Below are 25,924 nucleotides of genomic sequence, written 5' to 3'. Positions count from 1 at the left end.
GGACCGTGGCAGCAGGGACTGGGGGCCAGGAGGCCAGTAGGAGGGAGGGTGACCTCCAGGCCGATGGAATCAGCCCTGACCCAGCTGGGGCAGATGAAGCAGGTTGGAGGGGAAGAGTTGGATTCTAGAAATATTCAGGAGGTGGCTGGAGGAATCAGGCACTTCTTAGACTTGGGGGATAAGCCAAAAGGAGAGGTTGTGCTCTCCTTTTAAAAAAAGAGACTTGTTTTTAAAAATAAATTTATTTATTTTTGGCTGCGTCAGGTCTTCGTCGCTGAGCGTGGGCTTTCTCTAGTTGCGACGAGCGGGGGCTACTCTTCGTTGCGGTGCGCGGGCTTCTCATTGCGGTGTCTTCTCTTGCTGCAGAGCACAGGCTTTAGGTGCGCGGGCTTCAGTAATTGTGGCACTCGGGCTCAGTAGTTGTGGCGTGCGGGCTTAGTTGCTCCGCGGCATATGGGATCTTCCTGGACCAGGGCTCGAACCCGTGTCCCTGGTGTTGGCAGGCGAATTCTTAACCACTGTGCCACCAAGGAAGTCCCTGTGCTTGAGTTTCTGATGTGGGGACAGGTATGAATGCAAAATGGGGCCCTTTATGTTCTGAAAGTGGTTCTATCACCCCAGCTTTAGAGCAGATCCCCAGAAAAGGGGGTTCTGGGAACGTCATCTTAGGTCGGTGAATCCACAAATACACTAACAAATTGTTTGTTTTTTAATTAATTTATTTTATTTGTTTATTTGTTTGTTGCTCCACGGCATGTGGGATCATCCAGACCAGGGCTCAAATCAGTGTCCCTGCGTTGGCAGGTGGATTCTTAACCACTGCGCCACCAGGGAAGTCCACAAATTGTTAATATTTTACAAAGATGGAAGCCAACCCTGGTCAGCGGGAGGCCACCCTGTGAGCCTGCCCAGCTGTGGGCATGCTGCCCAGGCGCCACAGAGTCCACACGGAGAAGGGGTGACTGGCGGGACCAGTCATCGCCAACACAGGCACCGTCACGCTGGCCCCCGGGGAGCCGTGCCATGAGCCAGACGCCAGCCCGGCGAGGGTCAGCTCGTGACAGCCTTGAGCAGGGTGCTTAGTGAGAACTACATTGTGGAGAATTTTTCATTAAATAATGTTTTAAATTTTCTCCAGGGCTGTATTTGGGGAAGTGCCTCCAAATCCATTGGCCCATAACATAATGGCTCAGTGGTTAAAAACAAGCTCATTGTTAAAAAGGAAAAACCAGCAACGGTTGTGGGGGCGATGACTCGCAAATGACTCATCAGGCCAGAAATCGAAGGAATCAGGATGACAGCAGGTGGAAACCAGGCAACCGGGCAGCATCCCTCCCTCCCTCTCACCCTCTGGGTTCACTTTATTCCTCTGTATCTCCGAACCACCCGTGTCACTCCATCATCCCTGCAGTCCCCAGGCCGGCCACCTGGTCTCTTGCCGGGGTGTCAGCAGCTGCCCCTTTGCTGGTCTCCCGGTACCAGCGTCCCTGATCCCCACCCGCATTCTCCTCCCAGCATCCCAAGGGACCAGATTATACACCTAATGGTGTCACACCCTTGCTCACAACACTCAGAGGGATTTCCTGCTACAAGAACAGAATCCAGATTCATCACCTCAGTCCTGAGGCCCCAGGATCCATCCCTGGCTGCCTGAATCCATGCCACCACACCCTCCGTTAGCCCCCATGCCACAGGACGTTTGCACTTGCTTTTCCCTCAGTGTAGACCATTCCTCCACTTCGCTCCCCTGCCTCTAGATCATTCCTCAGCTTCACTGTTGCTTCTTCAAGGAAGCCCTTCCTGACTCTCTCAGCTCTCCTAGAGCTGTGTTCTTTTCCTTCTCGGCACATTTTCTTTCCATTTTGTAATTAGACATTTAAAACGGCGAGCTTTTGCGTCTCCTCCACTAAACTGTAAACTCCAGGAGGGCAGGGATCACGTCTGCTTTGCTCGCCAGGGTATTCCTACAGCTAGCACAGCGCCCGGCTCCCAGTAGCTGCTTAATAAATATTTGTTGCCTGGATGCTTTATAAAAGGCGTCTTCGCACCGACTGCAGTCGGCTGGCCAGGGCACATGCTTCTTTGCCCGGTGAGGGTGTGTGACCGGTGGGTACCCTGGCTGCCCAGGAGCCTGGCGCGTCCCACCCTCTGGCTGCTACAGTGGGAGGTGCAGACTCAGGCTCCGCCACAGGTGGGGTTCCTGGGTGGGGTGAGGGGGCCGAGTCCGTGCAGAGAAGAGACACCTTTTTGTGATTCTTACAAAGACATCATATGGCTAGCGCTGGCCGGGGGACATGGCAGCAAGAGAGCCATGTCCCCGACATAATATGGGTGTTGCAGGAGCTGGGCAGTCAGAATGGCAATCATCTCTCATGCCCAGGAAGGTGGCCAGTCCCCAGGCACACACACTGTTATAGACAGAACCGTGTTCCTCACAATTCCTGTGTTGAAACCCTAACCCCCAGTGCCTCAGAATGTGACTGTATTTGGAGAGAGGGTCTTTAAAGAGGTAACGAAGTTAAGAGGTCATTAAGTAAGTTCTTGAGGGTGGGATGTAGTCCAGTCTGACTGGTGTCCTTATAAGAAGAGATTGGGACACAGAGACACCCGGGATGCTGCAGAGGACAGACCGTGTGAAGAGGCAGCAAGAGGGCGGCCGTGTGCCAGCCAAGGAGAGAGGCCCCAGAAGAAACCAACACTGCTTCCAGCCTCTAGAACTGTGAGGAAGTGCTGTTTAAGCAGCCTGGTCTGGGGCACCTTAGCTGGCGCAGGCTGATCCACCCACCCACCATCGCGGTGTTGCGGACGTGAGCGGTGACGGAGGCGGAGTGCACAGGGCAGGGGTCAGTGATGCGAGCCGACGGGCAGCAGCAACAGCGTGTGCAGAGGCTTGGAGACAGGAAGGGCCATCACGCTGGCCCCTTGACCCAGCTTTCCGGGCCTTCTCCTCCCCTCCCTGTGGAGAAGCCAGAGGCCACTGCAGCCGCGTCCCGGCCCTCCCTTTTCGGCCTCTACCACTGGTCCCAGGCTTGCATGCATCAAGGAAGAGCCACGGTGGCTGCCTCTTGGCCCTAAATTTTGAGATTTCACTCCAAGGGGGCATTCTACCGAAAGAGCTTTCTGGTTTATGATTCTGGGTTTACGATGCTTTAACTAAACAGGAGAAGTGGTGAGCTGCCTGTCATGAGGGGTGTACAAGCAGACCTGGAAGGGGCTGGACCACTGTGTAGTAGAAAGATTCGGGGCAGGGTGGGGTCAGTGAACTGTATGTAGGGTCTTTTCCCCTTGAAATTAGCACAGACAGGTGTCTGTCAGGGTCTGGTGAGTGGCCCCGAGGTCGAGCTGGTGGCAGGGGAAGGGACTGGGTCACCTGCATTCTCCCTCTCTGCCTGAAACCCCAGGCTGCAGATCTGGTGTCTCGCCCTGCTGCGGAGGGTGAGCCCAGAGCTTCCTGTGTGCCTCCTCGGGGCAAGGTGTGATGCTTGCCATGGAGCTGGGGCCTTGTGTGGTAACACAGGGCTGGGTGGGCCTTTGGGAGCATTACCTGGCTGCCCTGTGTGTGTGTCGGGTGGGGGGGGGGGTGTTCGGAACCCCACCCTGTCCCATGAGTCACCCCAAAGGTACACAGCCAGGTAGGTCCTTGGGAATAGACTATTCCCCAGGACTTGTTATGTCCCACTCACCACCACCCCCAGCCCTTCCTGGCCCCTCTGGGCATCCTGGTCCCACTCTCTTCACACTAGGCCACATGCAGCAGCTCTGGTTGAATGCAGGACCAGGAGGGACTCCTCAAGCCCTGTGGGCCTGGAAAGGAGCCCTCACACCTGGGCCTGGGTGGACAAACGGAGCCAGCTGGGGCCCCAAGTGGGCTGTGGGTATGGACACCCCTGGTACCCAAGGGAACTTGTCCCACATCAAGCTGAGAGGGGACACTGAAGATTGCCTACATCTGTGGTGTGATTAAAAATAGCATTTCACATCAGTAGGGAAAGGACTGATTTTTCAGTATTTTAGGTTTTTTTCAGTATTGGGGTTTTTTTTGGAGGCTTCGTTACGTAGGCATGATTGATTAACCCATTGGCCGTTGATGATTAATATAACCTCCAGCCCCTCCCCCCTTCCCAGAGGTAGGGGGGATGCAGCTGGAAGTTCTAACCCTCTAATCAGGTGGCTGGTTCCCCTGGCAACCAGCCACCCCCTTCCTGTGGTTATCTAGGGGATTTCCAAAATCACCACATCAACATAAACTCAGGTGTGGTTGAAAGGAGCTTGTTATAAAAAACAAAAAACAGGCATTTCACCTTTATCACTCTGGAGCTGTTTCAGGGAACAAAGGATGCTCCTTTAGGAGCTGTGGGCTGCCCGTACCACAGACAAAGACTATAATATATATCAGAGTAGCCATAGGTAACTGATACAAGGACGCGTACCAAACTAAGGAGACTGGATGCCTAGGCGGGGAGGGCAGGAGTGGGATAGGGATGGGCGCGAAGAGAAAAAATTAAAAAATAAAAGCAGGACCTTGTGCAGAGCAGTAATGAAGGGTGCCAGAAAAACTGAGAAGGAAACGTAATCCTTTGCTCCTGCAAGGCCTCCCAATTAAACACAGATGAAAAGGGGAAAGAGAGAGAGTCCTGCCTGGGTATTAGAAGACCAAGGGTTGGTTTCCAGCCCTGCCACTGACCGTCCACGGGGCTGAGAAAGTTCTTCTCCCCGTGGGGGCCTGGTTTTCTCATCTGTATTATGAGATTAACAATCGTGCCTGCCCTGCCTGCTTCTGGGGATCTGAGATGAGTCGATGGGCAAGAATGTACTTTCAGAAGGAAGAAGCTCTTCCCATGTTATGATGTCTGCTTTCAACTGCCTTTCAAAAGACAAAAAGAGGGGAAAAAAGTAAATCTATATACTTATCAATATACATTATATTACAAAATATATGTGTATTATAAGTATATATTATATATACATGTTTTGTAAGTATACATATATTTACATATAAGTATATGTATTATATATACAAATAAGTATATATTGATATAGAGAGAGTAACATAGTGTGTGTGTGTATATATATATATATATAGTAAATATATATATATATATATATATATATATATGGGAGGGAGAGGCTTGAGAGCAAATATAGCAAAATGTTTACAATTGTTGAATCTGGGTAGAGGCTATATGTATGGGCATTCTTCGTACTATATATTTTCAACTTTCCTAGGTATGACCATTTCTGTAATAACAGGCTGGCGAGATAAAGAAGCCTTTCCGGGGCTGGGTCTGACCAGGATTCGCCGGCTGGGCCCCAGCTGGACCGGCTCGTGTCCCCCTCTCTTCCACATCTGGGTCCAGGAGCGCTGGTCCCGCTCTCTCAGAGGCCCACACACATGCTTAACGTTCTACCTGCGCGACCTCCATGTCCCATGACTAAACGTTGATCTCAGGATGACCTGCATCTCAAGCCCGTCCAGGTAACCGCCAGACGCTGAAGTGGCCGCTTCGCGGACGGCCCTGTGCCAGCCCCTGCGAGCCCACCCCCTCCTCCCTGCCACCCCGTGAGGAAGGAGGGGCGGTTCCTGCCTTGAGGAGCTTCCAGTGGGAGGAGGGCCAGGTGTGCACAGGGATGCACTTGATATAACAATACATTTTATTGCAATGATTATAAGATGGAGGTACATGCCAGGTGCTGGGAGGACTTTAGGGGAGGCACCAAAGCCAACCAGGGGACAGTTTCTAGTGATGCCAGACCCTGGGTTAGGTAGGACTGAAGGACAAGGGTTCGCTGGGTACTTACTGCAAGGCAGCGAGGGCCCTCCGGGAGGAGCCTGGCCTGAGCCGCCTGAGAGGGGAGAAGCCTTAGAAGAGGGGTCCCAGCGACCTTTGGTTTTATTGTGTTTTTCTGTTTGTTTGTTTTGAAATATTTATTTATTTTGTGGTTGCATTGGGCACACGGGATCTTTTTTGTTGCGGTGTGCGGGCTCTTCGATGCGGTGCACGTGGTGTCTTAGTTCCCCTGCATTGCAAGGCGGATCCTTAACCACTGGACCACCAGGGAAGTCCCTCAGCGGCCTTTTGGTTGAGGCTCTCCAGGCGCACACTCAACTCCCCCGACCTCGTCTGCCTTCCCGAGTTTTTCCGCTCCGCTTTTGGCCCCCAGTTCTTTGGGGGCTGAGTCAATCACTGGTGAAATGCAGTAATGTTCAATCTTGAAAAGTCTGGAACTAGCTCGTCCGAGTAGAGAGTTGGTCACAAAAACCCTACTAGGTAATAACATAGTGTGGGTAGGAATATTCTCCTTTTTCGAAGTTCACTGAAATAAACAATTTGCACAGTTTAAGTATATTGGGAAAGGAAGATAATGCAGGTGGGCTGGTAATCAAATAGATTATATATTTGATTATATAGAGATATAAATTAAATGTGTTTTAATAACTAAAGAATATTTATAATTAATTGTTTAAAAAAAATTTTTAAGTGCTCCGCAAAGGAGTTTGAGTTTTAGGAGGGTGGCTCCAGTCAGCTATGGAGCTGGGCCAGCGGGGGTGGGGGCTGGTGCTTGGGGCAGGGGACCACCCTGAGGGTCTGCTGCTCCAGTCCAGGTGAGAGGTTGTCGGTACACTCTCTGCCCGCCGGCCCTGGGCCCCATCCGGGCACCTTCTGTCTCGAGGAGGGATTGCCCTGCTCTGGCAGTGGCCAGAGATGGAGGAAGGAGAGAGGGCAGGTCACCTGGATAAGGAGGGGAGGGAGGGTGATGTTGGGGAGCCCCCTTCCGGGGCCAGGCGGTAGGGGGACAGCAGGGAGGGAGTGCCCCTAGGCTTGCCTTGGGGGGTGATGCTCCAATTCTGGGTCTGGCCCGGCTGGCTGGGTGGTCTTGGACAAGCCCCCTTCCCTGCTCTATGCCTCGTCTGAGAAATGAGGATAACTCCCTTCTGCAGAGGGGGGCCGTGGGGAGCCGTGGTTGCCAGGTTGGGGGACCATTTGGACAAGGAGATTCCACAAGGCACGGCAGGGCTGTCCCTGGGGCTGCCTGGACCCCAGGACTGGCTCTTCTTTCCGTGGCCCCTCCCCAGCCAGGCCCTCCTGGACCCCCCTCCTGGAGCGGGGGTGGGGTGCAGTTTTCCTCTTCAGACCCCTCCCTTGCAATGCCAAATCCTTGGGGCCAGCACATTCAGCCCCTAAGCGGTCCAACCAGTTGTCTGGGAGAAAGGGGGCACGTGGGAGGGGCAGCAGGAGGTGCCAGAAGCAGCCTCCCCCAGCCCAACACGCACAGCGGAGCCTCTGGGGCTCCGGATGCTGCAGACAGACCCTCGGACAGACAGACAGTTGGACACTTGGCCTGGCCATGAGGCTCAGCGGGGGACAGTCTTCTCTTCTGACAGCACTGTTGCCGCTGCTGACCTGCCTCCATCTGGGGATGAGTCTGGGTGAGCGAGGGTCGGGCAGGGCAGGGGTGCCTACTGTGCTTCAGGCTTAAGGAAGACAGACCCCACCTCCCCCGCCGCCTCCTGAGCCCAGAGTCTGGGGACTGGGTGCCAGGTGGGTCAGGGGAGACAGCCCACCAGAAGAGGTCACAAGACAGACACCTGTCCCCCTACCCCCCCGCCCCAAGATTGGGAGCAAGGAATGCTTCCTCCCTCTCTTTGGGCTTCTCATCTCCGTGCTTCCTGAGCCCGATTCTCACCAAATGGCTCCCTCCATCCCCTCCTTCCCCCTCCTTCCCCTCCTTCCCCTCCTTCGCCTCCTCCCCGGCCCAAGGAGAGGTTTAAAGAAGTCTTCAAGGATAACACTTACCCCAAAAGAAGCTCTCCAAGGGGGTCTACAGTCATTGTTCACTGTTGGGCTCTCAAACTGGAGGGACTTAGAGATGCAGCCCCCATGCCCCCGTCTCTGCTGTTCCATGTCTTTCCTCTCTTTTAAGCAAACATTAAGTACCTGCTGTATGCCGTGTGCCCTGGGCCTCAGCGTTAGAGCCAAGAGCTCTGAGAGAGGAGGGTTCTAGCCCTGAACCCTTGGGGTTGAGCTGAATTAAATGGAAATGAATTGCATTGAACTGAACTGAAAGAGGGAGAGGGTTCTGGAGACTTCCATAAAGCCCACCTCATCTTTCTTCTGCTCTCCAGTATCTGGGGCTGAGGGACACCTCAGGGGGCCTGGAGAGGAATTAGGGGTTCTGAGCTCTCCAAGCAGAGCAGCAAGGCTAGACAGAGCTGTGAGGGGCTGAGAGGGGGACAAGTTCTCTAAGGGGAGGGAGCCTTGGGGCGGGGTGGGAGGTGCAGAGCACTGGGTGGGCAGGAGAGGCCACCCTAGGATCTGAGCCAGGACACTTCCTCGAGGCCCACCTCTGGGCCTAGGGTCTTCCTGTGTCACACCCTCCCCCCCCCCAAGCCATTCATTCCTCTCATCAAGCAAACCAACCTAGACTGTGTGGATGGAGCTGGGGGGGTACTTGAAAGGTGGGTAAACTGAGGCCCGCAGAGCGTCAGAGCTCAAGGTCACTGGGCTCTGTCAAGAGCCCGGCCTAAGGTTTGGGCTTGGGCTCAGGCTGCCCCAAATCTGAGTGTCACCCCAGCAGGACCTAAGACGCCTCCCGCAGAAGAGCTGTGCATGCAGCTGGGGAAGGGTCTCCTGTGCCTCCACCTGTCCTCCTTCCCCAGGCCCTGCCCATCACTGAGACCCCGGTGACGCAGGGGGGCAAGGCCTCCCCCCGACCTCCCACGGTGCCCACCCCTAATAGGCTCCCAAGGCAGGGGCCAGGGGCCGGACACGGAAGTGCCAAGGAGCATTCCTGGTTAACGCCTGACCAGAGCTCCCAGGAAAAGCCCTAACTCCTCCCACTGACAGGGGCTTCCAGGGCCATGAGCCCGTCCCCCCCCAGACAAGCCGCTGGGGACTTGGTCGTGCTGTTGAGCCTCTTCTCTCTGCCCGCACCGGCCCCAGAGCGCATCAGCTACGCGCCCCAGCTCTCAAGCGCCACCCTGGCAGGGAGACTTACCCAGCCCACCTTCACAATGGAGCAGCCGCGGGGCCAGTTCAGTCACCTTAACGTCGCCGACTTTGACGCCATCTGGCTGGTGTTGGCCCACAGCCATGGTGGGTGCTGCTGGGGCAGGCCTCGCTTTCCCCTCTGTGAAATGGGCAGGCGGGCCTGAAGGGAGCAGGGGTAGGTGCTGCCAGGGATGTGGCCTGAGGCTGTCTGGCCTGGCGGGATGGGGTAGCGCCCATGCATCCCCCACCTTCTGACCCTCGGTGCCACCCTCAGCCACCCAGAGCTTCACTGCCCCACAGAGGGTGGAGGACACCCCGGTCCCTGCCAACTTGCCCCAGAGGGGCTACTACGTCACGCTGAGGACCAGCTGAGCACTCTTCCCCGGGCGGCCAGCCCGGCAACGAGCTCCGGGTCCTCCGTGTCGCCAACGATACCCGCTGCTCCCCGATGACAAGAGGCTGCCACCACCCCCTGCCGGGCCCGGGCCCCTACCGGTGAGCGGCCAGCCCCGCGCTGGGGTGGGAGGGCTCCTGCCTGTGTCCAGACCCGAGCCTGGGTGGCTCCCAGCTGAGTGCCTGGGTTCCTGGCTCCAGTTCTGCCATTAGGAGTAGGGGGCTGGGGCCTGGGAGTCCGCGGTGAATTCTTCCGTCTTCTTGAGCAGAGGGCCCCCAACTTGAGCCCCCGCCCCCATGGGCCATGCGGACCATGTGGGTGGAGTCTCCCCATCCAGGCAGAGTGGTGGGCCCTGGCCGCATCTCTCCTCATTCAGGGCTTGATTCACTGACGTTCCGTGCTGAGGCATCTAGTCCGCTCCACACACATTTCCCAAGAGAGGACCCTGAGGGTCGCAGAGAAGGCAAGGGATGCACCCAAGGCCACACAGCTGAGACATCCCAGTCACAGCTGGGATGGAGCCCCTTCCGGTGGGCTCTGAGACTGTGCTTTTAGCTCTAGGCTGTTCCCCCCAGGCCCTGGGAGTCAGGGGGAGGGACTGACAGGCACCAGGGTTGGAGGGTTTCAGGTCCTGGGGACACCCCCACCCCCAATGCTGGGTCTCCTGTTCAGAGTGAAATTTCTGGTGGTGAGAGACAGGGGACCCATGGCTGAGACAGAGTGGTCCAGTGAGACCCACCTGCAGCAAGGTATGGGGCCAGGTGTGCCGCTCAAACTCTAGGGCTGGGGGCCCAGGGACCTGGGGGCTCCTGAGGACTCGGGGTGGATGGGGAGGAATGAGCCAGCCCCTAGTCAGTCAGAGCCACCGTTAACATCCTGCTGTCTGCAGGTGCCCCTCCCCAGGCCGCCTGCAAGCCCCGCCCCCATTGGGCTGCGGTGAGAGGCGGTTGGTCTGGAGGCTGTTCCAGGCCCCCCTTCTCAGGTCAGATCTCTTTCCTCCCTTCTCACCCCACCTGCCTGTGGGCCCCCTCACACCCTCAGCCGAGGCACTCCAGGCTGCCCCAGGGCCCCACAGCGCAGGCATCGTGGTCATCGTTGCCATCCTGTCGGTCCTGCTGGCCGTCGTCCTCACCACCCTCCTCACCCCGCTCATCTACACCTGGTTAGTGGAGAGGGTCGGGACTGCCCTGGGAGGGGTGGAGTCCCTCTCCTGGGCCACCTCTATCCTTTCCCCACGCCCCGGCCCAAGGCCCCAGCCCAGGCCCCCAGCCCAGCTTGTTCTGCTGGAAGGGTTTTCCCTGAAGGCCGAACAGGGCTAACAATTATTGATCAAGGGATCCTCAAGGTTCTAGAACCTCTAGGTGGGGGTGGTGTGTGCATTAACCCCTCCCTCTCTTGTCCCTCTGCCTGACACCTGCTGAGGGGTTGGGGCGGGGGTGGGGGGTGGGGGCACATTTTCTGAGTGCTCACCATCTGCCCCCTGGTGGCAAGAGCTGGAATTGCGAGTGGGAGCGCAGAGCAGATGTTCCAGGTGGAAGACATCCAGGTGGAGGTGAATTGCTTTTAATCTAAGCGCTGAGCTTTGACTTGAGCGCTCAAGGCTTCATCTGGGGTCTGGTGGGGAGTGGGTGTCCACAAGGCTTCCTGGAGGAAAGGGACGTCTGGTCCCCGACGAGGATTTGGAGAGGAGGGGGAGGGTCTGGGGGCAGAAGAGTGGCCAGGAAGGCCTGGGCCTTGATCCCAGCTGAGGAAATGGGCTGTATGCTGAAAGCCAGAGCGCCAGTGGCAGCTGTGATCAGGGGAAACAGGCAGATGGTGTTTTAGAGGCATCCTGGGCGTGGGGAGTGGGGGAGGGGAGCGTTGCGGTGGGGTGATGACAAAGGGCAGGGAGACAGAGCTGGATTTGTGAGGTTTAGAGGAATAGCGCTCCAACCTCTAGGCAATAGAGGTTTTCCATGAGGCCCTGCATTCTTCATTCTCTCCATCTCTCCTCCCCTCCCCGCTCCCCCCCAGCTACGACACCTGTGGGAGCACGTCCATCTCTGGCCCAGGGGAGCTGGCGTGCATGAGAAGATATAACACCCACCACATGTTCAGCCCTTCAGCTGAGGGGGGCTCCTGAGAGGCTCCAGGGGGCCCCCATCTGCCTCGCCCCTGGTCCAGGCTGCAGAGCATGGCCTAGGGGCTCGCCCTGCTGCTTCAGAGCCCTGGGAGAGAGTGTTTCCAAATAAGGAAGGTGGGGAGGGTGTCCTTAGTCCAAAGCTTGGGCCTGTCCCTGTCAGAAATAAATGTCCCCATTATTGGGGACAGCCCCCTGAATGGCTGTGTCATTGTACACCTGGGCAGTCTCCCTGCATCCCTGTCCCCAGCTCCTCTTGGGAGGAAGCAGCAACCGGGGATGAAGCCCAGGGTCCTAGGCCAGCTGAGCCATTGGGGCAGGGCAAGCCTCTCTTCTGGCCTCAATGGCCCTGTCTGTAAAGTGGGGATGATTCCAGTGGTCCCACTGGGCCTGATGAAGCCAAACCAAGGAGGTGATCATGCTCACCTGCCCTGCGTGTCTGGCACTTGCTGGCGCCACCCCCCGCCCCCCACCTCCTCTTTTTAAAAATATTTATTTACTTATTTGGCTGCACCAGGTCTCAGTTGCGGCGCACGGGATCTTCGTTGCCGCGTGCGGGCTTAGTTGCCGCGTGGGGGGATCTAGTTCCCTGACCCAGGGTCGAACCGGGGCTCCCTGCATTGGGAGCGCAGAGTCTTAACCACCGGACCGCCAGGGAAGTCCCCCCGCCTCCCCTTTGTGGTGTCCCTCCATCTGGCCTCTCCTCCTGGCTGGAGGACTTAGAGCTTCTAGGCTTCACCCCGACCTCTGTGCTCACGCCGGGGTGGGGGTGTGGAAATGCGTGAGAAGCTGCAGCCCCTGGAGATGCCTGGGCTCAGACTCGGGCCCCAAACGTAATGCAGGGCACCAAGCACCTATCATCATCCACTCCACTCCAGGCCAGGCCCCCCTGGGGCCAAGATGACCCAGCAAGGTTCTGTCCTCGAGTCACCCACCGCTGTGTGGGAGAGGAGGGGAAACCAGCCAGCACAAGGGATGGAGGGAGTGCAGAGGTTTGAGGGCCGGAGGAGGCTTCCTGAGCAGGCGTGGCCTTGGAGGAGGGGCCGCACTGTGACAGGTGGACCTGGGAAGGGGACCCAGGCAGGATCAGCAGCGTGTACAAAGGCCTGGAAACCGTGGTGACTGCTGGGTGGGCAGGTTGGGGACAGCTGGAGGGTGGGGTGAGGGACTGCGAGGAGGCCAGGGGATGCCCCTTGCTACGTGAAGGGCCTCACCCCCTGGGGCATGGGGCAGGGAAGGAGGGCTCTGGCTGCATGCCCAGGTGCCTGTGTCCGGGTGGTGCAAATGGCCTAATGGGTTTATTAAGCCGGTGCACACACATCTGGCTCTTGCTGTGGAGGAAATGGTCACATGACCGGCCTGGGAGGGGCAGGGAGGGTAGGGGGGCACACAGAATTCCAGCCTCTGCCCAGCTAAGCCTTGATCTCTCCACAGCCTTTCCAGAGCAGCCATGAGCCCCAGCCCTGGGGCTGGGTGACCTTGGACAGATCACTTACCCTCTCTGAGCCTGTTTTCCCCTTAATGTAAAAGCGAAGGTTGAACTGGGTAACTCTAAGGCCCTGCACTCCACCAGCACCCAGTATGGGTCAGACACTGGCAGGAAACAGATGGCACGTTGTCTAATGGGGCAATTGAAAGCATTTACAAGGGTTTGGGCAGCATATTAAGGGGACCCAGGGCACCGATGGGGCCATAAGCACTCCTGTCCCTGAGGGGCTGGTGGTGTTTCCAGAGCCAGTGGGCAGGAGCCACGGGCAAGGGTCTGCCTGGCAGGAGCGGGGGGCTGTAGGTAGAGGGAGCCGGGGGACTAAATACCCCGGCCTGTCTCCTCCGGCCTTCTGATCGCGTGCTGACCACACCTAACCAGAAGCAAGAGGGCGGGGGGTCTGGACGGTGTGGTCCATGTGCCAGCTAGACCTGCGTCCAGAGCAGGACAGAGAGGGGCCAAGAATGGCCTTAGAGGGTACTGTGATCTGTTTTTTACTCACAGCACTTCTGACACCAAATGTGTGGGGTTTTCCTGTTTGTTTTTTATTTTTATTTTGGCCATGCCAAGTGGCTTTCAGGGCCTCAGTTCCCTGACCAGGGATTGAACCCGGGCCACAGCAGTGACAGCGCCGAATCCTAACCACTAGGCCACCAAGGAACTCCTCAAATGGGTGGGTTTTTCTCACACCAACCAATTCTCCAGCTCTCTGGACACCAACTGGGTGTCCTGCAATTGAGTTCAATTCTGACACTAATTCCCTGGAGTTAGTGCAGACCCCACAGGTAAAGGGCTCAGTCCCACAAGATCGCCCCCACCTAGATGCCAGGAATAAGTATGGGGCACCCGCACGTCTATTCAACTTGGTTACAAATAGCTTATTCCCATGATCCCCTCCTCAGATTCCATAATTTACTAGAACGGCTCACAAAATTCAGGAAAACAGTTCACTTACTATTACTAGATTATTATAAAGGATACAACTCAGGAACAGCCAGCTAGAAGAGATGCACAGGGTGAGGTATGGGGGGAGGGGTGCTGAGCTTCCATGCCCTCTCTGGGTGCACCACCTCCCAGCACCTGTGTGTGTTCATCCACCCGGAAGTTCTCCAAACCCCATTGTCTAGGGTCTTTATGGAGTTTCCATGACATAGGCACAATTGATTAAATCATTGGCCATTGTTGATTGAACCAACCCCAGTGCCCTCCCTGGAGGCTGCTTAGGAAGAGTGGGGGGATAGGGCTTGAAAGTTCCAGCCCTTTAGTCACATGGTTGGTTCCATCCTAAAGCTATCTAGGGGGAATTCCCTCGTGGTCCAGTGGTTAGGACGCCACGCTTTCACTGCCCAGGGCTGGGGTTCGATCCCTAGTCAGGGAACGAAGATCCTGCGTGGTACAGCCAAAAAAATTAAAAAAGAAAAAAAGCTATGTAGGGGCCCACACAGAGTCACCTTATTAGCATAAACTCAGGCATGGTTGAAAGGGGCTCCCCATATGGATAACATAAGATGCTCCTCTCACACCAGCACTCAGAAAATTGCAGGGGTTTTAAGAGCTCTGTGCCCAAAAACCAGACAAAGACCAAATGTGTGTTACTCATTATATCACAGCATCACAGAGGGGGCACAGGCCGCCTTTGTGCTGATCCTGTGGAATCAGATCTTTCCCCACCTTTGTGGGCTCCAGACTAGAGAAAGGGGCCACAGAGTCCTGTCCCAGACGGAGGGCGGCCTGAGGCCAGGGTTGGGCGTGCAGAGGGGGCTCTGCAGAAGCTGACCCCTGAGTCGTGGAGGACAGCGATCCTGGCCGCCTCTGACCAGATATCCCAGAGGGCCTTCAGGCCACCACGTTACCCCACAGCCAAACCTAGAGCTGCCCCCAGCCCCAAACCCCCTCCTGGTTCCCTGGTCCTCCAGCCCCCGAGTTGAGTTCTGAAGACGACCCTGATCAACCTCTGTCCCGGACCACAGGCCCCCACGGGGAACATGCACCACTTTCTGTGACAGGCACAGCCTGGCCACAAAGTTTAAGCCAGCTCCCTGGGACATGCCCGGTGCTGAGCTCAGAGCCCAGCTCCCCGTGGAACCTCAGCTGTGCCTGGCCTTGCTTCCCCGGGCTCTTCTGGGGCCTGGGAGTCCAGGACTGGCTGGAAGGGAAGGCCTGAGCCAGGGTGGCTGGCCCCATAGAGCTGCTGATGGTGACCCCTATGGAGCAGAGAGGGAGCCTCGGCTCCGGAGCTGTGTCGTGGGACCTGCTCTCAGGGAGCGCTGTGCGGAGCAGTGCCCCGGAGCTGCCAGGGCCCTAGGAGGGTCCATATCCGGGCCCCAGCCCTGGCATCCTGTCTGACCCTCCTCAATTTTCTCATCCGTGAAAAGGATGGAAGAGATGAGCAGTAGGGTCCTCAGGTCACTCAGTCCCTCCGTGTTCATTCATTCACTCATTCATTCATTCCCACACTCAGGGGACAGTCACTGACTTCAGTGCTGGGCCTCAAGGACTGCATCAGTGAGAGGTAGACTTGCACAGAGATAACAAGAGGGCCATCATGGGATGGAGAGCGCTGACACTGCTGCCGGGAGCAGGGCCTGGTGGGGTGACACTGACCACAGGGTGCGGCACATCAACCCACTCAGCCCTCCAGCTCTCAGGCGCACAAGCCTGAGGAAAACAGACTCAGGGACGATGGCCTTGAGCCACGAAGTGGCGCCACACGTCACCTGATGTCAACCTGATAAATGGACCAACAGATCAGGGCAGAGGACCTGCCGTATCCCGCTGCCTTTCTGCCCATTTTTCTGGCGCGCTCTCTCTCTCTCTCTCTCTCTCTCTCTCTCTCTCTCTCTCTCTCTCTCTCTCTCTCTCTGTGTATCCTCTCCTCTTATGTTTCTCTGCCTCTGACTACAGCCTTTTGTCTCTGTTTTTAACTCTGACAAGCCATGGGAACTCTCTCACTCCCTGGGGGGAAGCCGTCTGAGCTGAGAGGTGGACACAAGCGTTTCGCAATACACACAAGATAAAATCAGAAAACTGGCTCCTGTTCTAGGTTTGGGCTCAGTAGGGGAAAAGGGCAAAAGGGAAGCAGAAGGACGAGGGAGAAAGACTATGTGTGTCAGGGATGGGGACCGTTCACAGCCCATCACCCCAACCGGCAGGTACAGAGGGGTCACCCCGGGCCCCTCCCCCAATGCCCTTTGCAGCCTCCAGGCTCCCCATCTCCATGCCCTGGTTCCTCTCCAGACACCCGGTTGTCCCCTGCGGCGGGAGCCCAGGTGGCCCCAGGGGACTGTTCTGCGCCCCCCTTCCCCACAAGTGTGTGTTTGCATGCCCTCTTTGGCATGGATCTGGGGCTCTCCTGGGAATGCTGGCTCACACAGTAAAGTCTGAAGATCTAGGCGGTGCTGGAAGCCAGGCAAGCAGGAGGGGCTGTGAGGCCCGGGAGAGGAAGGAATCAGCTCATCTGGAGTCTGGGGCGTGGGCTGCTTCTGGGTCCCACTCCATCAGCCTAAGCTCCCTGGGGGACATTTCCACCTGGGACACAAACATGCAAGGGTGTGACCTGAGAGAGGGGTCTCTCCAGGGTCCTAGCCACCCTGTTGGGAGGCCCTTCCCAGGAGGACAGTCCAGGCAGAGGGGGTGGCCTCCTCCACCCTCCCAGGCCCCGTTGGTTAAGCCCAGGCCTAGGTGCAGGCTTCTCGCTTGTGGCCCTGGGGACTTTCAGGGTTGCTGGCAACGTGGTGTGGCGTGAGCCGTGTCGCTTGCTAGGTGGGTTTGAGCTGCCCAGAGTCAGGCCTGAGGTTCCGCTGTCATCCTGATGGCTCAGGGTTCACAAACGCTCTTCCTTTTGCCCTCCTGGCTGCCCACGGGGCTGCCTCTCCATCCATCCCTCGTGGGATGAAGGGACTGAGAGAGACAGATGGGGAACAGAGACTGGGATACTCAGACCAACCCCCCTTCCTCAATCCCTGCACCCCACCCAGTCACTCCAGCCCAAGAGAGCAAAGGCCATGCGCAGAGGGCACCATGACTTAGGAGGGGCTGGTCCTTGTCCAGCACCTACTGGGCACCAGGAACGGGCCTGGACAATTCACATACGTGAACCCCCAAATCCTTGGGGCAATCCCATGGTTAGCCTCATTTTACAGATGAAGAAATGGGGGTTGTGGTAGGTGCCACCAGGGTAGAAAACACAGGATGGGAATCCAGCAGGGGTGGACTGGGAGGGGTCTCAGAACTCCACTGGAGGGGAGCAGAGGGGGCTGCAGGGCCCCTGGGGGGAAGGTAGGGGTGGTCAGCTCCCCAACCCTGCCTCTGATCTGGGCAGCAGCCAGGGTGGTCCCCCGTCCTCCTCTCCGCCCCACCCCCAGCTTCCTCAGTGGGAGGATGAGGCCGGGCATTTCCACTTCTTTCTGGAAGGTTCCGGAGGTTAATGAGGGTAAAGCACGTAACACCACTCAGGGGGATGAAGTTCTGGGAAGAGAGGAACCTGGATCTGGGCTGAGGGCCAAGGGCAGGGCGGGAGACAGCACCTCTGCTCACGGAGCCTGACCACCCGCTGTCCCAGGGCCACAGCTTGGCCCTTCTGCCCAGCCACCAGGCCCCTGAGGAGTCTCTGAGAACGTCAGAGACATTGACTGGAGGCCTTCTCTGCCTTGACAGAGCAGGAGACCCCTTCTCTTCCCACTGTGGACCTGCTCCGGCCTGGGCTATTTGGGAGGTGGACTCCTGGGGCCTGGGGAGCGTGGCCGATATGGCTGTGGTTGTCCCCAGCTGGGCTGCTTTACGTCTAAGGTACAGTTGGCGGGGTGAAGGGAAGAGCAGGTTCTCAATGCCACCTGGACCCCGGAGGGACGCCAAGCCCACAGCAAAGCCCCAAGGAGTTAAAAGCTGCAGGCAGACTGGACCTCGAGCTTATACCTCCAGGCTCAGTCCCCAAGGTAGGGACATTTATCTCAGGCTGTTCTCTCCCATCCCACCTTTCTGTGCATCCCCGGCTGCCCGGGCTGTGTGCTGGGCACCAGGGACAGGAACAGCTTGACCACAGCCCGCTGTCCTATGGGAACAAGGTGGCCAAAACAGAGGGACAGACCCCAAGTGGGCAGTCCCGAAGTGCCATGGGAAGCATTCCCAGCCTGCAGGAAGAAAGTTCTATGCCCTCTTAGGGGAGAGGGCTCTCTCCTTGCTGCCCAAGACAGTGGCCCCTTCTGCTGTGAAAGGGACCCCGGGGCCCACAGGGATGGCAGGAGTGAGGTCAGGACAGCTGTCCAGCTCTCCCAAATAAGACCAAAGGATCTAGAGTTTCTGCTATTGGGCGGTGCCACACGGTGGGTCCACTGCGGAGAGGGTGGGGACAGGTGTGACGTGCCCACAGAGGGACAGCAAGAACTTACCTGCTTAGGACTCAGTGTCGTCATGTCCCCCTGGGACCCAGCAGTTCTGCTCATGGCATTTCCTCTAGAGAGAGAAACTTGCGCTCTCGTCCAGCAGAAGTCATATCCAAGAATGCTCATGGCAGCCATATTCATAACAGGCCCAAACTGGACACAGTACAGAGGTCCGTCCATGGGCGAAGGGCATTGTGGGAGCTCCATCCGCACTGTGGATGCTGTTCAGCAATGATGAAGTGTGGAGAGTTGACCCAGGCAACCACGTGGGTGACTGTCCCGGACTTTATTACACTGAGAGAAGCCTGACGCGGGGGAGTCTGCACGGTGTGATCCCATCCGTAGGGAGATCAGAACCAGGCAGGACTGACCAGGGTGACCAAGCTGGGCTAGAGGTGGTCCCCGGACCGGGGCACGAGAAAGTCTGCTGGAGGCTGCAAATGTTCTAGATCTCCATCTGGGGGACGGTTACCCAGCGGTCTACCTGTGTAAAAATCCATCAAGCTGTTCACTTAAGATGTGTGCGTTTGGGCTTCCCTGGTGGCACAGTGGTTAAGAATCTGCCTGCCAATGCAGGGGACACGGGTTCGAGCCCTGGTCCGGGAAGATCCCACATGCCACGGAGCAACTAAGCCCGTGCTCCACAACTACTGAGCCTGCGCTCTAGAGCCCACGAGCCACAACTACTGAGCCCACGCGCCGCAACTAGTGAAGCCTGTGCACCAAGAGCCCGTGCTCCGCAACAAGAGAAGCCACCGCAATGAGAAGCCCGTGCACCGCAACAAAGAGTAGCCCCGCTCGCCACAACTGGAGAAAGCCCTCTCGCGCAGCAACGAAGACCCAACGCAGCCAAAAATAAATTAAAAAAAAATAAAGTGTGTAAGAAAAGGAGTCCATGTTTATTCAGCAAGTATCTGTCACTGTGGCCACAGCAGGGAACAGACAGAGGCCTCTGCCCCTGGGGAGCTTGGCGGGGGGTGAGCTGTCTGCTGCCCTGGGAGGCCTGGTCCTTCTGTACTGAGCACACCGTCAGCCTGGCTGCCCCTCACTCAGGCACAAGCCAGAGAGACATGGGTGGAGACCAGCAGGGGAGGGAGGGGACAGTCACACAGAAGGTCCCAGGGATGCTAGGAGGGACAGTGGAGGTCCTGCTGAGGGCGAGTAGGGCAGGGAGACCCCGGTGAGCTGAGGGCTAAAGGGTGCCCAGAGGCCAGGGTCCCAAGTGCCCAGGTAATAGGAAAGGGCCTTTGTATTCTATTACAAGTTAATCACTAAAGAGATGTTGCCTATACGCTTATATTATACATAATGGCCCATCTCTGGGAACCCTGCCTCCCAGGTAATGAGCATTAAGCTAAAATACCTTTGATTAGCTCATGGGGAACATCCTGGCCAGGCCCACCTGTGGATGACTGCAGGGAGGAAGAAATTAACACATCCCTTCCAGAGTCTGGCCGGAACCAGGACTTCACCTCCTTCCCTTTTAGTATAAGAGAAGCCTGGGGCTTCCCTGGTGGCGCAGTGGTTGAGAGTCCGCCTGCTGATGCAGGGGACACGGGTTCGTGCCCCGGTCCGGGAAGATCCCACATGCCGCGGAGCGGCTGGGCCCGTGAGCCATGGCCGCTGAGCCTGCGGGTCTGGAGCCTGTGCTCCGCAATGGAAGAGGCCACAACCGTGAGAGGCCCGCGTACCGCAAAAAAAAAAAAAAGAAGCCTGATTTCTCACTTGGGGAAGATGGTTCTTTGGGACTCGAGTCTACCATCTTCTCAGTCTGCTGGCTTTGGGAATAAAGTCGCTATTCCTTGCCCCAGCAACTCATCTCTTGATTTAGTGGCCTGCCCTGCAGTGAGCGGTATGAGCTCGGACTCGGTAACACCCACCGAGCACTGAAGCTGGGAAAGTGGAGAAGCTGACGTGGCGGCGTGGAGAGCCCTTTGAGCAGGGGTGAAGGGTGTGCTGGAGCCCTCCAGGAGCCGCCTCTGCCAGCCGTCTACCTCCCCACCTCACCATGGCTCCAAGGCTCCTGGTGTCTGTCAGCCCAGCCAGCGCCTGTCCAGAGCTGGAGCAGGGAGGCGGTGGCGCCAGAAGGCACGACAAGTTTATGTTGTGGCTCCTGCTGTGCTGGCCCCATGCCGAGTCCCCTGTCCTGCCCATAGTCATGCTTCTCGCCTGGGAGCTGGCAGAGGCTCAGCCAGGGTTCTGGAGTTCAGGGTCTCCTCAGAATCACGCCGTGCCCCCCCAGCCCTGGGCCATCTCTGCTCAGGGGGTGCCCTGAGAGCTGTGCCTGGCCCCTTTGCCCGCACCTCCCAGCCCCAGCCCTGCTCCTTCAAGTCCAGCCTGATGCCACCTCTTCCAGGAAGTCCACTTGGAGCATGTCTACCCTCCATGGAAAGGGAGTGCCCTTGGTTGCTCCGAGAGGCTGGGGCAGAGATCTGGGCCCAAGACTCTGGATTCCCAACCCTCATCTTTCAAAACCCAAGTCTCTTGGTATTCCACTTGCCTTGCCTCATTTTTCCGCTTTGGGAAGGGGCAGTTTTCAGCCACAGGGGCTGGGGCTGAGGGGCTTAAGTGACTGCAGCTCTGGGGAGGCCTCAGAGAAAGGGGACCTCTGAGGTCCTCCTGGCAGCCCTGCTCGGCCACTGTTGGGAGCCCCATGCCCACAGGGCACCTCAGGGACACCGGTCGGCAGCTGTTTGCCTGCCCTGCCCACCTAGGCTTCGGCCCAAGACCACTCTGGGCCACCTTGGGTTGCCCCGAGGGACCTGCAGTCTCTCCCCCGCCCCGCACAAGGGGTCCCTGGGGAGAACTGGCAGGGAGCAACATTCCACTTCGCTCTGCCCCCAGCTCAGTCAGGGTCTAGAACGTTCCCTCTGTCTTTGTATTTTCTCTTTCTGACTTCCTGTCTGTCTCTCTGCTTCTGTTTTTCTCCACTTGTTTCTCTTTTTCTCTGTCCTCCCAGGGAGATTGGGGGCCATGCTAGGAGTGGGTGACTTTGTCAAAATGCCTTTGCAGCAACTTGTCTACAAAGCAGACATAACCTTTGTCCCGGAGTTGTGGTGAGGGCCAAGGACGATGAGGCACGGCCCGCACATAGTAGGGGCTCGGTCTGTGGCTTCCTCGTCATAAAAGGAGGATGATGGGAACGGCCCCTGGCTCCTGTGAGGACTAGTGAGAGGATGTTCCCGAAGTTCTCAGCACAGAAAAGTGCCTCTGCTGACATCAGCGAGCTCTACTCATAGCCATGCTATGAGGTGCCCCACTACCATTGCCCCACTTTACAGATTAGGCAAATGAGGCTCAGAAAGGCTGAGTTACTTGCCCACAGTCACACAGTAGGTCTTATTGACCTGCACCCAGCTCCCTACTCCCGCCCCGCTCCTCTCTGTGATCCACTTTCTCTGGCTTCCTCTCTAACTTACAGCAATGCCTGCGCTGCCCTATTCTCTTGGGTTCTGTCTCCTCCCAGAAGTTCTCTCCTGGGTCCCGGCCGAGACTTGGCATTGGGAGCGGGGAGGACAGAAGGACGGCATGCCTTTCCTCTGGGCAGGGACAGCTTCCCCGGGAGACCCTGTGGGCAAGGGGCCTCCAGTTCATTACAATCCTTGAAGTCTGGTGAAGGGGAAGGGCACTGGCTCCAAAATACAAAAAAAATAACCCAAATTTAAAAATAGTAAATGTTTACTTAAATTTCTTCTAAATGTCAGTTTCATCCATTGTTAAATTTAGCATTTTAAGACATGTCACTGTTCTTGAAAACAATTTGTAGGTCACATTACATTCTCTCACTTTGGAAGAATCCCCAAGATTCCTAAGAATGCACGATGTTTGTGGAGAAATCAAGGCCAGCAGCAAATCAAATGAGTTCCTGGAATCCAAAGAGCTTCCAAAGCTAAACTATAAAATTATTTTCAAATATTTTTACAGCCACAGAAATGCATGTAAAGTTGGGGCATATGTGCATTTTTTTGATTGTGGTGAAAAAGAAAACAAAAAAACATGTAACATAAAATGTATCACCTTAACCATTTCGAGGGGCACAGCTCAGTACTGCTAAGTACGTTCACATTGCTGTGCAGCCAGTCTTCCGAAGTTTATCATCTTGCAAAACAGAAACTCTATACCCATTAAACGACAACCCCCCGTTCTCCCTCCCTGGGGCTCGAACCCTGGCAACCACCGTTCTACTTTCTCTTTCTGAGTCTGACTGCACTAGACATCACGTATCAGTAAAATTTATAGCATTTGTCTTTTGTGACTGGTTTATTTCACACAGCATAATGTCCTCAAGGTTCATCCCTGTTGTAGCAGGTATCCAGATTTCTTCCTCATATTCCACTGTATGTGTATAGACCACATTCTCTCTCTCTTTTTTTTTTTTGCTATACGCGGGCCTCTCACTGTTGTGGCCTCTCCCGTTGCGGAGCACAGGCTCCGGACGCGCAGGCTCAGCGGCTGTGGCTCACGGGCCCAGCCGCTCCACGGCATGTGGGATCTTCCCGGACCGGGGCACGGACCCGCGTCCCGTGCATCGGCAGGCGGACTCTCAACCACTGCGCCACCAGGGAAGCCCTCAATGTAATCTTGATCAGACCCTCACTTCTCATTTCAGCCGATTCAGATCCAACCCCCTCCCTGGGGTAGCACCCAGGGGGCTCACCTTTGTCTAAGCCTCTTTCCTCATCCCTGGCAGAGGCTGGAGGGGCAGCTGGTCTTCCCGGCCCTTCCAAGTCTCCTCTGATGCTCAAAACCCCAGACGCTGCAATTCAAACACTTTTTTCTTTCTACGCTACTGATTTGCCGTGAATTTCATAGACATGCTTCGAAACTCAAGAGCTGCCTCCTGGCCTGTGCCAGGAGCACTAAGACCTTCACGAGGCTTAGGCACTTTTGCTAGTGTGGGTCAAGGTCTTAAAACATATTTTACGGCCACTCTGGTATAGAGATGGATGCAATCCAAGCTGGATTCATTGTTACATATTCATTCCTATTCATTCTTCCTTCTGATTCTAAAAGAAATCGAAACATTTTGTAGGTCCCTAAAAATATGTGGGCAGGGGTACTCGATTCAAATGACATGGGTTAGGGGGCACAGGAAGTTCAGGGCGGGAAGGAGACCCACGTTTTAACATTTCAAAACGTCAACCCACTGAATTTCCAGCACCCAAGTCCATCCACGTCACTCTGCTTCTCCAAACCCTGCCCAGGAGAAATCCGAGCTCCCTCCCAGCAGTCAAGACCCTCCACTGGCTGGCTCTCTTCTGCCCTCACAGGCTCAGGTTCCATAGGCCTCTAACACCTCCCTCTTGGATGTTTCCAGAACAGCCCAGGCTTCACCACTCCCCACACCTTTGCTCAGGCTGCCCCCTCCACTGGGAGCATCCCCTTCCCACCTGGACCCCATCATGCACACCTGTGCATCCTTTGAAAGCCAGCTCAAATGTCACTTCCTCTTTGAAGATCCTGGGCCCCCTCCCTCCTCTGTATTCCTCATTCATTTCTCTGCTGTAGCACTTACCTGACCTTTGATGTCCATCTCTTCCCTTTGACTGTGAACCCCTTGAGGGAAGTTGGTTTTCCCATGGATCCCCAGCACCCAGCACCAGTCCTTGAATGCTGACGACATAAGCAGATGACTGACTGAATGAAGGAAGGAAGGAAATAGGAAATGAGAGCAGTGGTCCGCTTAGGAAAGGGATCCCCTCTGTAGCCCCCCCCCATAGATGGAGGGTCTGGACTGATTGTGGAGCCAGGCTGAGCTCCCCTCCCCGTCCCACCCTCTGACTCACCTCCTCCCCAGAAACTGGTTTCTGGGAAAGTGCTGGAAGCTCGGCTTGCCTCCCTGGCTGGATCCTCAGTGTAGACCCCATTCTGCCCCAGGAGTCCCTGTGCTCAGAGGCTGTGCTCTGAGGACACTGGGCCAGGGGCCGGGCAGTGCAGAGGAAAGGGTCTTGCGTGTCAGTGGGGATGGGGTCAGGGTGGGCAGCAGCCTGAGGCCCTCCCGGCAGCCCCCACGGAGCCTCCTCCCTTTCTTCTGAAGTGGAGTGATGCAGGATGCCGGGCCCCACGGGAACCACCGGGAAAAAAGGGATGACAGCACCTACTCACAGGTTGTCATGAGAACCAAATGAGAAAACCGTGGGTGCCCGGAGTCCAGGTGGTGGGTGCTAAAGGGATGTCATCTGGGGTGCAGCATGGAGAAGTTCAAGACCCTGCAGGGACTGCCGTCACCCTTTGGGATGCCCAGCACCTGAACCCCCTTCCTCTGTCCAGGGCCTTCCTCCCTCCCCCCCCGACCCCATCTTCGGAGGCAGGCCCCTCCCAGCACAGATGCCACCCCAGCTTTCCCAGCTCCGTGGGGATGCAGGGGGTGCGGCTGGGTAACAGTTGTGGTGGCAGCACCTGGCGTCAGAGTCGGCATGAGATGAGGGGTCTGGCCAGGGCGTCAGTGGGGGTGTCCGCACCAAGCCGCTTCTGGCGTGTGATTTGGGGCGTTGTCCCTGGCTGGGTGTGGCCTTTGGGCCTGGTTGTCTGGCTCTCCTGGAGAATCCATGACACACTCAATAGCCTCTAATGAACCCCTTTCTATTTAAATTAGTCCGAACTGGTTTCTGTTGTTTCGAACCAGAAATCTGGGAAGTGTGGCCCCCAAAAGCTAAGGGGATTGTGGGTAGCATCATTAAAGATCTAGTGCCTGGGAGAAGGGCGGGTTTGATCTGTTCATGTTGCTCTGTGAAGCAGGAGCACAGAAGGGAGGCCCAGCCCCACTCTGGAAGCTATATTCCAGAAGGGCTCGTGACAAACTGGAGGTTACTGGGGAGCAATGACCAGGTCAGCGTGGGTCTAGAATTCATGGTGGGGGAGGGGAGCCTGGCTTGGAGCTGAGTAGGCTGAAGGCCCTCGGGAGAACAGCCCACGGTGGTGGGGAGTGAGCCCCAAATTTACCGAGAAGCCAACAAACTTCTTCTCACTCCCCAGGGGGCCTCGCCCAAACCCAGGGATGGGGGCACATGCCTGAAGGATGAACAGGCAGAGGGAGCAAATCTCAGTAGCTGAGGATGACTGATAAGGGCCTTGATAAACCACCTGAAAAAATAGCCCTAAGTATGCTGAGAAACCATTATTTTCCTACTGACCACTTAGCCAAAGGTCACAGATTGATAATTAGCGTGCTAGCGAGGACACAGGGGAGCTGGCACTCTCCTGTATGCTGATGGCTGTGTACACTGAAACCACCACCGCAGCAGGAAATTTGGCACATCCTACGGAAGTCCCGCCCACACGTGTCTTCTGACCTAGGGATTCCATTTCTAGGAATTTATCTTCGGTTACATTTGCTCATGTGCAAAATGACGTGTGAGCCATGCTATTGTTCGGTGAAAGCAAATGATGGCGGCAACCTGCTCATCCACTAGCAGGGGACATCAAAGAGGTGATGGATGTTACCTCCACACAACAGAAAACTGGGTAAGCGGCAAAGAGAACAAGGGTGTTTTTTGTGTACAGATATGCACGGCTCTCCGAGATAAAAGAAGTGAAACTCTCAGTGTAACCACT

At 56.5% G+C, this 25,924-nt stretch overlaps 1 protein-coding gene across 1 annotated transcript; it reads left to right on the top strand.

Annotated features, from left to right (window-relative positions):
* Window positions 1–7,347: 7,347 nt before the first annotated feature.
* LOC136135504 (uroplakin-3b-like protein 1) lies at window positions 7,348–11,506 on the top strand. Its single transcript, XM_065893381.1, is given in 7 exon segments — window positions 7,348–7,429; window positions 8,943–9,095; window positions 9,265–9,371; window positions 9,373–9,485; window positions 10,057–10,133; window positions 10,426–10,546; window positions 11,398–11,506. Coding segments are annotated over 7 exon segments (762 nt in total).
* The last annotated feature ends 14,418 nt before the right edge of the window (window positions 11,507–25,924 follow it).

The sequence above is a fragment of the Phocoena phocoena genome, chromosome 15, assembly GCF_963924675.1.
Source record: "Phocoena phocoena chromosome 15, mPhoPho1.1, whole genome shotgun sequence".
Classification (NCBI taxonomy): Eukaryota; Metazoa; Chordata; class Mammalia; order Artiodactyla; family Phocoenidae; genus Phocoena; species Phocoena phocoena.
This window is presented reverse-complemented; position numbering and strand designations above follow the sequence as displayed.